A 12642-nucleotide genomic window follows, 5' to 3' on the forward strand; every position below is an offset into this window, starting at 1 on the left:
ATCCATTTCAAACTTTAAAGTATATTTTTTTATTTTCTTTAAAATATTTGTCTCCTAAATATAGGACATTCAATATTTAAGACTTCGACAATCACATTGCCTTTAAAGATTATTGATGTGCCAAAATATATATCTATTTTTTAATTTTGTTTAGTTCATATATCACTTCAATGAATACCCATTTTAAAAGCTTTGATAATTTTAGAATATTATTTTATGTAAAACCCATTAGATTATTTCTATTTTGTGCATGATTTTGACAAATAATTGCATATTAAGATTTGAATTATGAATATATTGATTAATTTTAATATTAATTAATTAATTGATAATGAGAAAAAAATTTTTAACAATGCATCATCATTGATACTAAAAAGATAAAAACTTCATATTAAAGATAATTAGAACAAACACCATTTCCACCGTTAAAGTTTTAACAATATTACTATGAAAGTAAAATCGCATATAGTGAATCCAAACCAGCCTCCTTCTCAAAATTCTTTTCCCCCTCTCTTTTCTTACTCTTGTGAGCTCTTAAGAGTAATTAGGGTGAGTATCTTCATTAGTGGTTATTTTCCTCCTTTTCTTTTTGCATTTTAATTGTATTTTTCTCAATAATTTAAAGATCTATATCTTTTTGAAACAAATCTATATTTATCTTTAGTATATTCTTATTGATAGATCTAAATTTTGTATCTTTTTTTATGGGATTTATTGCCTCTTCTTTTTGGAGGATTTGTTTCATCTTCTTCTGTCAGGATTTGATATTTTTTCATTTGAGAGGATGTGTTGTTTCCTCCATTGCAAGATCTTTTTTTTTTTATGAAGTTGTTAAGTGTTTTGCTTTATTATTTAGGCAAGGGTGCAATAAAAGAAGTATAGATTTTCTCTTCAATATCAAAACTTGATGGTTTCTAGATGGGACTCATAGAAAAATCGTGAAAATAGTGATAGATTAGCATTAAGTGAAGCGCGTTTTCCGCTAAATAGTCATATCAAATATTTTGTCAACACGATTAGGTCCTTCAACTTAAGATAATTATTGTTATATTTTGTATAAGTGTTTATTTTAATTTTTCTTACACAAAATTATGCTAGTATGAAATTTTACACTTCAGATTTATATATTTTATCTCCATTTAATGAAAGATCTATCTTTTTTTTTTTTAAATTACCACAAACATTTAGCTGCATGCAAATAGTGTTAATTATTATGTAACACCCCAAATTTTATTATTTATGAGTATTTTTGATATTTTAATTTTATTTAAATTTTAGGAATTTTTTTGAGATTTTTCGGATTTTAAAAATCGGGTTCGATTTTCCGAAAATATAAACTTTGATGATTTTTAAAAATTAATTTAAAGACCACGTGGCAAAACTAAAAATATATTTGGAGTCTACGTATTTTTCTGAGTTTTACGAAATTTTTTCGGAATTTTTGGACCTCGTTTTCGGTCCCGAGGCAGAGTAAAAATTCAAAATTTTGTATTTCGAATCGAACCGGCCGAATCGAACCGGACCGGATCGGACCGATCGAATCGAACCGGCTCCCTTTCCTTTTTCTTCTCCCGCGCGCGTCGTCCCTCTCTTTTCTCTTTCTTTTCTCTCTCCTCCCCTCCCCTGCGCTGCCGCTCCAGCTCTCGGCCAAATCCGGCCGATCCGGCCACCGACAGACCGGTCTTGTGTCTAAAATCATCTACTCGTAGAGCTTTCCATAGACACAAAGAACGCCCAAAACCATCCAGCGGTTTGAACGATTTTTGCTCGTGAACATTTTAAACAATTTCGACTTATGGGATATATTTCAAGAAAACCGTGAATCCCACGAGGAAACCGAGGCCACCAGCACGCTCCATTCGTCGAGAGCTTCGCAACGACATAAATTTCGAATTTTTCCGACACCGTTTTTCGGTGGGTCCCACGGAACTTCGCAGTGTAATTTCGAGCATTAAATGAGCTTAGAAAATTCTGAAAAATTTAAGTGCTAACCCCCTAGTTATGGGCTTCGTGTAGCTATCCTCGATACCCGGAAATTCGGCGATTGACCGGTTCGCAAATTTCGCCGCATGCACGTGGACCGAAAAGTCTCCGAATTGGGCCGAGGTTTTGGCTAGCCCCCCATTGTCAGACGTCCCGAGCGCGTCCCCGAAGTCGGAATCGGCAAAGGTAAACCCGAACCTAGTTTTTACGTAATTTTCTAGTGCTTAAATAGGATTAAAAATCCATAAAATATTCGTGGTAGCTTAGAAAATTAGGATTCTTTTGCAATAGCTTAGTAATATTGCTAAGGACATAGGCAAAGTTTTATAATTTTTAGAGCTTGTTTGGGCAGTTTTTGCAAAAATGATCAATAATAAGGACTAAATTGAAATTTTGCGTATTGTGATGGATGATTGATTTGATGGGCCCAGGAGGGGCTGTGTGATATGATTGAACTGTTGATGTATGGATTGTGAGTATAGAAGTGCGTTTTAGCCCTTTTGCAGGTTGGGTAGGTCCTAGGTATAGGGGAGACTCTGCCGGATTTTCGGCACGACTTAGGACGTAATTGGTCTTTTTCTTTATTTGTATTGAGTCAGATTGTATTAAATAAATGTAATATGATTGTCAGGTGAGCAGACTTTCTTCCTCCGCCCACCGCCACAGTAATTTGTCGTCAAGTCTGTGAGTAAAATATTAATTTTAATTGTAATTTCGATATTATTATATGTTCAGCATGCCCATGCATCACTTATATGCATATATTTATTTAGTTAAACTCTAGGCACGAATTATGTTGCATTCATAACTGTTAATGTGCCATGAATGTTGTTGTGGTAATTTGGAGCAGTGTGCGTGCGTTGGCGTGCGTGTGATGTGGTGTGGACTATGGATAGGACGGGGCAGTCACGGCTTGAGTAATTCGCTGGGACCCGATCCTTCGAGGGGTAGTCACGGCTTGAGTAATTCGCTGGGACCCTCGATTTGGTTATTAAGTGGAAGTCCGAGCTTGAGTAATTCGGCACCAGTTGGATTTAAGAGAGTCAGATAGGGGATCACCCCATATGTTATGATTGATACTACAGGTGTGTGAGTGCTCCAAATTACCTTTTGATATTATGATGTGAAAATGTTGTGTATGTTGCATTTCACTCTACAGTTGCATTAGTTTGAGATAGTTATAGAGATTATAGTTAAGATTGATATTTTACTCTCGAGTCGAACGCCACTCTGTTCAAAAATTTTTACAGCCACAGGAGGATATTTTGTTCAGGTTAACTCGCTTTTTACCTCGCAGGTTGTTTATCAATATTGTGTAATTTTAATTACTCCTAGAATTTCCGCATGTGTTAGCAGTAATTATTTGAAATTGGTCTGTAATATTATATTCATGTTGAACCTGTAAACTTAATATTTTAAGTCTGTTTGATGGATTGGATGAGGGAGCTGAGCTCCCATTTATTATTATGTTGATGAGTATGTGGAGGGTGAGCTGAGCTCCCCAATGGATTGTTTATTGTGTTTACAGGTCGGGTGAGTCGAAAACTCCCCGTTGGAAAGTCCATTTTATGGCCGGACTCTGTCCGTTTGTTTTCTTGATATTGGGCCCAAATGGGCCTTAGAGTTGGGTTAATGAATAGTTAAGGCTTACTACGGGCCTCGGGGGCTTTAGGCTGGCCCAGGTCCTAGTGCCGGTCCGGCCCATAGGTTGGGTCGTGACATATTATTTTTAATAATATTAAAATTGAATTTTTAAAATTTATTAATTTTATATATAGAACTTGAATTTTGAATATGTTTTCTTAGATTGAATTGTGACCAACTTGAAAAGTTCTATGTTGTGACCCAAATAAAATATTTTGTGAGATTCATGGTGGAAACGGCTCGAATGGAATATTTTATATAAATATAGTATTTTCTACCTATTGCAGTAATATTGTGATAAATTTGTGAAACACACTGAATTAGAATTTGAGAATTATGTGTAATTATATTTTGTTTTTTTATCATCGTAGATTTTTTTTTTTTTGTTTTGTCTGTAGACATAAAAGTTATAATTAAATAACATAAATTTTATGTCTATTTTTATTTTTATTTTAATTATATGATTCTATGTATATCTTAAATTCGTGTGGCTGTTATAACAATTAGTTATTGTGGTGTGAGAAAACTCAAGCTTACAAGCTCTTGATTGCAATATTTTCATCTTTAGAATTGGGATTAACTAGTGGTAATACATGTGTCACTGCAAGCCAAGGCATAATTGTTCAAATTTTTATACATGGGGAGTTGCAGCACAAATGGATCGACAATTATAATTAGACTTAGATTTAGCATATTTTTATCAAAATGATCTAAGTTATTTTGATTTAATTACCTTAAATTTTATATGCTTATCGATGTAGGACAGGCCACAATAATAAAGGCTTAATTTACTAATTATACCAACCATTTTTGCATGTATTTACAAAGCAATTTATTTTTTCAGAAAAATGAAAGTATTTTTGAGGCAACAATTACATGAGAAAAGTGTAGAAAAATTTAAAGAAAAAAAAATTGTCTCATACCCGACTCCCTAAAGTCTCAAAATTGCAAATTAAATATCATCTGATTGAAGTAATCTACCTAAGGCCATGTTCGGTAATATTAGCAGTTCTAGTAGATGTTATCTATTTTAGTAGCTTTAGCTATTTTACTAGCTGTTGGTGGATAGTTGTTTATATAGTGATTTAAAGCAGAAGTGTCAATAAGAATAACTATTAGATTAGCTGTTAAATATAAAAATAATAGTATCATCTTATTGGCACTGATCAAAACGCTCTTTTCATGAACCATTCCCTTAACCTCTAAATACTACTATAAATATTATGTCACCGAATAGTATAAATAATATATAAAAGAGGTAATTTTGTACTATGATCAAAACACTGAATGCTACCTTAAAAGTTATTATCCACCAAGATCTAAGATTAAGAAAGATTGAGAGAATGATGTATGTGGCTAGGTGAAAGTGATGGCAAGTGATGACATGAAGGCGGCGGCATGGTGCTGCTATGGCTGATGTGGTGATGTGGTGCTTCCATGGTTGATGGTGGTGCGGTTCGATAATGAACTGAGAGTGAGACAATGAAGTAAGGATTAAGAAGAGAAAGAAGTCAAGCAGAGAATAAGAGGCCGCAATAGTGAGTTAAACAAAAAAAATCAATTGTATCAAAAAATTTTAAGCCAACGAATGTTGATTCAATTGGTGAGACTCAGTCAGCACTCCCATTAGATTGTGAGATTGGATCCTACCAATCGTCTTTCTTCACAGGTAATCTGTAAACTCTATTGTAATCTATCAATTAGATTGGTGGTATGCCTTGATCCCAAATTGAAAGTCTCCCACACTTAAACTTTATTCAACTAAAAAAAATTTTAAAAAATTTTAAAAGTATTATATATAAACAAAAAAAAATCAGACTTTAAATAATAGAAACACAAAATGGCGTAATAATTTTTCATAATTTTCCATGTTTATGTTACTAGAAATGAGTGCTAAAAATACCCATTTGCAATTAGCTTTGGTGACAAATTTTCAGCCAAATGGCATTGCTATCCTCATAAAGGGAGAGCCATTGAACCCTAGAATGTGCTAAATCCATTGCAATTGTGGCTGAGGAAACATCACCATGTGATCAGAAAATGAAGTAAATACGTTATGTCCTTGGCCATATTTTCTTTGGACATAGCACTTTTCTTATGCCAAAACCTTCCACTGATTAATTTTTATTTTTTTAATATATATATATATATATATATTAAAATTATTTACAAATTATACTAATTTTAAATTTTTTTATCATAGATTTTACAAGTCAGATTTAAAGATGTAAAATATTAATTATATTTTTTTAGAAATTCAATTCTAAAATTTTACAATGATTTAATTTAATTGATTTTTTTATTAATTCTATGTTTAAAATAAAAAAAATTTAATTTTATTATCTTAAAAAAAATTATTTAAAAATTATAAATAAATATAATTTTATAAAAATTCAATTAAAATTCTTTTTTTTTAAATAATTTATTCCACACGAAACCATTAATCATATATGGAAAATAAACTCATTTCTCAATTAATGCCAAGCCTCATGCTATGTATTTTTTTCCCTATGTTCTGCCATGAGTTTCCTGACGTAGCTAGCATGTTAAATATTGTATATCATATCCCATAATTAAGAATTAAAGATATAAATAATTAAATATTTTTAAAAATTATTAAAGTATCATTTTATGAAAAAATGATAGATGGCTACTTATTTTTTTAATTTTCATTTATAATATATTAAATAAAAACATTTTAAAACTTATTTAAAATATAAATTTTATTTCAAATATAATAGCTTGCATGTTATTATTTTTAATTTAGTTATGTGGTATCTAACATTTAGGTCGAAAATGATATTCAGATAAAATTCTCTCAATAAAAATGACTTCAGAATTTGTATCCCTAATCTTGCACTGTAAAGTTTATCTAGGGATCAGCTCTGTGATATTGATTCTGGGGATTAGCTCCGTGATATTGATTCAATCACTTGTTGATTTAATAGTGATTTAATGTTTAATTTTTTAATTGATAAATCAATCCTCTCAAATTTTAGTATACTTTCAAATATTGAGGAAGGAGCTATTAAATTAATTTAGATTAAAATATTAATTCTTTATTAGAGATTAATATTATTATTTAATTTTTGAGTCAAAATATTGGATCAATCTAAATTGATTAGTCTATGTGGATTCATAACCCTTAATTGCATTCTCAAATTTGCAAGTCAATCAAATTATAGTCATTTTAGAACAAATTAAAATGGTTATAGATCATTTTTGGTGAAGCAAATTTGGGATGATCAAAATTTGCCACTTCTATTTAAAATTATAGAGTATGAATAATACACATGAATTTTCGGTAACAATATATATCAATTTCAAAATTATATATAATTTTCTCTCAAATTCTCTAATTATAAGATAGATTTTATTTTTTTATCAAATATAATACAATATACAAAAATCAACATATAATACCTCTTTATCTAAAATAATATATAAATAGGTATCCACCAGGATCAATTAGATATGAGAATTATTTATTATTAAAGTTCCATTTATTTTATCAAAAACATTTTCCTGAAAAATATTTTCTGTATTTTTTAGAGTGTGGGACACTTAAGAAAACTGATCAATAAAAAATATTTTCCCGGTTAAAAAGAAAACTAAATCATTTTTAAGAAAAATGACTTTCATTCTTAAGGAAACTGACTTTCATTTTTCAAAAGAGTAACTCATTTTTTATTTTCTAAATTTCGATAATTTTATTAAAATATAAATACATTTATACATATATGAATAAATAAATATTATTAATTTAATATTTTAATTAAATAATAAAAAATATTTTTATGAAAAATATTTTTTTAGATAATCTTATTAAAATATAAACACATTTATACATATATGAATAAATAAATATTATTAATTTAATATTTTAATTAAATAAAAAAAATATTTTTATGAAAAATATTTTTTTAAAAATATTTTTCATATATAAATTATTTTTTATAAAATAAATGGAGCTTCAGAATATCAATTGCATTAGAAAAATATTTAGTAGAAATAATCTATAAATTAAGTTGCCAGTATGCCTTTTCATTTTTTAAAATTATGCTTACTCTACTACAGCGAAAAAAATTACCTTTCCTCCATCTCTCTCTCTCTCTCTCTCTCTCTCTCTCTCTCTCTCTCCCCTTTATCCGATCTCACATCTACATCAATAGAGAAGCAATCTCCAGCCGGCCCTCTGTTTTCCCTACCAACTGTAAAATCTGACAAATAATAGGGTGTACTAATTACTCAAAAAAAAAAAAAAGCTGTTGCTTGAATTTATTAATGTGAGACCTACAACGCTTTGTAAATGAGAGTGCACATACATCGAAGGTATTTAATAATTTATGGCAAAATCCCTATGTTGGAACCCATAAATTAGCTCTAAAAATTTTGCAAAATTCGCCTCCTAAATTGGCTTTTGGTTTGTGATTTATGATTAAAGATAGAAGTTTGTGATTTCATATTTTATGGATTTTACCAAATTATTCAGAGTAGCTATTCTTTTGTTTTTCAATTAATATTTTTTATTTTTTTGAATAAATACACTTTGGTATCACAGGATTTACTTATTATGTTTTTTTTAAGAGTTTGTATTATTATGTTGTTAGCATTTAAAGACATAATTATTAAATGAAATCAATTTATATTAACGTGATAAGTCTTCCTATGTTATTAAACTGATATGGCAAGTAGACCCCATCTTGACTGTATATAATAATTTGCCTGCTGATTTCCTCACAATAAGGATTAAATGTTAGCATATTCTTTTTTTCTCCCATTGTTTGCTGATTTTCTTATAATAGAGGGGTAAATGTTAGCATATTTTATTTTATTTTCTCATTCTTTTTAACTTGGTACTGAATATATGGCATGATTATATAGTTACATAGATAAGGCCTACTTGTCACAACAGCTTAAGAGTATAGGAAGACTTGCTACATTTAGCATATATTGACGTCGTTTAGCAATTTTGCCTTAAGTGTTAACAATGTATTAATACAAATCCTTAAGTGAAAAAAAAAAAAAAAAGAGTCAAAGCCCTATTAATAAAATGTGTTATCTCCTTCCATCTTTTAATTTGGAAAAGTTAATTGGTCCATTGAAATTAATAATAATTTTTAGAATCAAATTGATTGTTAAAAAGAAAATAAATTAATAAAATTAAAAATTTTAACTAAAATTTAAAATAGTCATAACAATTTAACTATTTTTTCATCATTTAGCCACAATTTGCTTGATTAAGGAAAAAAAAAAATCTTAATCACATATGTATGTATTAACCTATAATTAACCTTATTAAACTCCACCATTTTCATGCATCATTTCTAGAGGCAACTTTATGTTTTAATTCAGTTATAAAAATAGACTAAAATATGCATGTGCTTGCTTTAAACTTGAAAAAAAATAAATGCAAAATTCCAAAAAAATAAAAATTAAATTAATTTCTCAAATTATAAAAGAAAATAAAAAAAAATTAACTTGAAGAATTTAAATGACCTCAAATGAATTGACAGAAAATGAATTCCACTAAAATTAATAAAAATTTTTAGAAAATAAGTTTTGTATGCTAAGATGTTCTCTAATCAAGAAATAATCCAGTTGATAATGGAACATACTCTCTACATTGTGAATTAAATTTTATTTCAAAATCATACTATAAAAGTGATATATTTATTTAATCCTTATACTTATTGAAGAGTTTTAATTTAGTCTATTTTTAATTTTTTTTAAAATTTAGTTAAAAGTTTTAATTTAACTCAAAAATTGAAAAAAAATTAAAAAATCAAGCTTTTTGAACTTCAATTAAGAAATTAAAAATTTTAATTTTTTTATTATTTTTTTATTTAAGTAAAGAAATCAAGAAATTTAATTCATAAATTTTAATTTTTAGATCAAATTAAATTTAAATTAAAACTTTCAAATTAATTTAGATAAAAAAAATAAAAAATAGGTTAAATTAAACTTTTTAAATAAGTACACTCAAACTTTTTGCCTTTGTTTAATTGGCTTGGCATGTGAATGAATTGCATTTAACCGATTTAGAAACACAATTTCCATTATTTGCATTATAAAATAAAAAGAAAAGGAAAATAAAAAACAAATAATTTTTAACATAAAAGAATTTATATATAAATTAAATTTAAGAAAAAAAATGGCAATACCCATATGGCCATGTACATTACCTCTAGGTACTTAACTCCAAGAGGGGAACCAAAAAGGATTTTTTAAAAAATTCAAAAAAGTCTTTCAGTATTATTTTACTCAGAATTATTTATTTTTTTTATTTTTCCTTTTTTTTTCTTTTCCTTTTTAAAACTTTCAATCCCATATGGGCTGGGCTTCTTAATGGGCCCAGGCCTACTGCATTGGGCTAATACAGAAAAACCTCTACACTGGAATTTCTTACTTGGAGGCAAAGTGGGCAAGCTTGAACCACTTGGTCACATTCTGTACAGAGACACATATGCCGACACGGCAGCAGCACCACCGTTGCTGCCCGTTTCTGGCACCCCTTGCAACTCGGACCTGCTGTCACTATCACCCTCTCGGGATCAACGTAAGCGGACTCCGCATCCTCCGCCTGCCCCTCTACTCCCCCGGAGCATCCTAGCCCGCCGTCGTCTCCTCTCCTGTTATCTTGCGCCGCCACTCCTCCGCTCATTATCGCCTGCTGCAGTTGCGCCTGTAGAGATGCCGCCGTAGCCTCTTGTGCCCTGGCTTTCGCCTGCCAAACCTGCGCCTCCACACTGAGTTGGGCAGCACGTGCCTCTAATTCGGCGTTTCGTCGAGTGGCCTTTTCGACTTCTGCTTCTTTCTCCTTCAGTCGTCTGGCTATTGATTCCTCCACCGTGCTCAGCAGAGCACGATAGTGCCTCTGCTTCTTCTCGGCTAATGTGCGCCTCAACTGCTCTCCCTGTAATGGAAATGAACCATTGCGTTTCATCTACGTACAACAATCAACAGAAAAAAAATTCCAAAAAAAAAAGAGAGAAGATGGATACCTGGGCTTGAATGAATTGGTCTATCTCGTCTCTTTGGCGTTTAATTTCGGTGGCAAAATCTTCTGATAACAAGGATAAGAAAGGAGAGGATTGGGATACAAAACTCTGATGTTGCTGGCTCTGATAATGGTGATTTTGTTGTATTTGTTGCTGCTGTTGCTGTTGGTCGCCAAAGGATAACTTTAGGCCGGTGGAGACAACATTTGGTTGAGAGGGGTGGTGTTGGTGGTGGTGGTTATGGAGTTGAGAGAGTTCTATTAACTGAGGAGCTTGAGATTGCATAGAGAATGGATTGATTGTTGGCCCTGTTGTGATGCCACCGGTGGTGGTGGTTGTAATTGCTACCGTTGCCGCTGCTGCTGACATTTCTCTTCCTCTCTTGCGAGGATTATTAGCCCCTGCAGGCACATATTTTAAAATCTTGATTATGATTATTATCAAAATTTACATCTTTTTATATTTGAATCTTCATAAGAAGAAGAAAAAATAAAATTCAGGGGTTGGCTAACCTCCATTGGTGAATAGCATATGGGATTGATCAAGAAATCTTCCTGGTTGTGGTTGCAATGAATAATCATGACCCTCTTGCCCGTTTCTGTAAAACATAGAGAAGAGGATAAGTGAAAGATTGATTAAACCAAAAAAAAAAAAGAGAGAGAGAGAGAGAGAGAGAAAGGGATAAAGAATCAAAACAAACCTGTTTAGAAGGAGAACATTTGAAGGGTATTGAGCTTGAACGGCCATTGATAGACAGATATATAGAACGACTGGGAGAGAAATGAAGCTTTGATGTTTGTGGTGTGTGTATTTGATGAAGAGAAAGAAAGAAGAGATAAAAGGGTATGGGTAATATGGAGTTATGGAGCAATGTGAAAGGCAGCAATAACGCTAGCACATAAGAAGCATGAAAAGATGATTAGCTGATGCCCCCCAAGCCAAGGCGGACTCTTCAATGAGACCCCGAAAAAAAAAAAGGGGGAATGAGACAGACAGGTACTAGTACAAAACTATTCTTCTCCTCCTTTCCTCATTATTCGCAGGAATACAAAGAAAATTAGAGAGAGAGAGAGAGAGAGAGAGAGAGAGGGAATCAAATGAATGGAATTATATCTGTTGAAAGGCCACCACAAAACAAATCCAACACTAATGCTCCCACCACCATAACTCTTCTCATCTTTTGGTTTTATCTTTCTTTTCCTTTACTTTCCTTCCTTGTTGTGCCTGTTATATACGGTCTGATTTGCTGTTGTTTGTATGTATGTGTTACATATATGTGGTGAAGGGAACGGATGGGAAGGGAAAGGCGAGAGAGAGAGAGAGAGAGAGAGAGAGAGGGGATACAAGGGAATAGGAAGGAGTAGAAGGAGAGATGCGATTAAAACGAATCGGTCCAAGAGAGAGACACCCTTATTGGCTTATTCTGCTCTTTCTTTTATTTCTTTGTTGGCCTTCGCTTTCCTCTTCTGCTCTTCTTCTTCGCGTGGGGGTGGGTTGGCTTTTCTTAAGGAGTCTTGTGTTTGTTATCAGCAACACCAATACTGTTACTACTTTTTTTGTTATTATTTTGATTTGTCACAATAATAATATAAATTTTTTTATTAAAATAAATAAATAAATAAAAGAAAAAATCAATGGATTTCTGATGTGCAGTAGTTGCAACTGGTAGAAAAGGGTGGGGATGTCAGCACTTTGCAGCCTTCCCCCTACCCTACCCTTGGGTTTCATTGTATTATGGGCCCATTGGGAATTATCGCCAGCATTTTTAATATAGTCTATTATTATATGAATTTTTTTATTTATAATTTTTTAATGAATAAATTTTAAAATTATCTTCCTTAATACAAATAAAACATTTATCATGATGCTGTCAAAATTTTTTTTATGGTAATTTTTATATTATTAAATAAATTAATGTATTAAATTGTGAATTCACAAAAAAAATATCTTACCCGTTTGTTTGAATTTTTAATTGTGCATGAAAAACAAAAAGAAATTAGAGAGAATAAATGAA

General features: G+C 31.0%; 1 protein-coding gene across 1 annotated transcript; it reads right to left on the bottom strand.

Moving 5' to 3' along the window:
* Positions 1 to 9862: 9862 nt before the first annotated feature.
* On the bottom strand, positions 9863 to 12253 carry LOC110671514 (E3 ubiquitin-protein ligase BOI). Its single transcript, XM_021833995.2, has 4 exons — positions 11329 to 12253; positions 11141 to 11226; positions 10632 to 11029; positions 9863 to 10543 (listed from the first exon to the last, which is right to left on the bottom strand). Exons 1-4 carry the CDS (start codon positions 11373 to 11375, stop codon positions 10001 to 10003), a joined length of 1074 nt encoding a protein of 357 aa, XP_021689687.2. The 5' UTR covers positions 11376 to 12253; the 3' UTR covers positions 9863 to 10000.
* Positions 12254 to 12642: the final 389 nt, after the last annotated feature.

Source organism: Hevea brasiliensis, chromosome 15, assembly GCF_030052815.1.
Source record: "Hevea brasiliensis isolate MT/VB/25A 57/8 chromosome 15, ASM3005281v1, whole genome shotgun sequence".
In the NCBI taxonomy this organism is placed as follows: domain Eukaryota; kingdom Viridiplantae; phylum Streptophyta; class Magnoliopsida; order Malpighiales; family Euphorbiaceae; genus Hevea; species Hevea brasiliensis.

Coding starts and splice junctions, on each gene's coding strand:
- LOC110671514 (XM_021833995.2), bottom strand. CDS start 11,375: ATGGCCGTTCAAGCTCAATACCCTTCAAATGTTCTCCTTCTAAACAG. Junction 11,030..11,140: donor TATGCTATTCACCAATGGAG/GTTAGCCAACCC, acceptor ATGTGCCTGCAG/GGGCTAATAATCCTCGCAAG. Junction 10,544..10,631: donor ACCAATTCATTCAAGCCCAG/GTATCCATCTTC, acceptor TTTCCATTACAG/GGAGAGCAGTTGAGGCGCAC.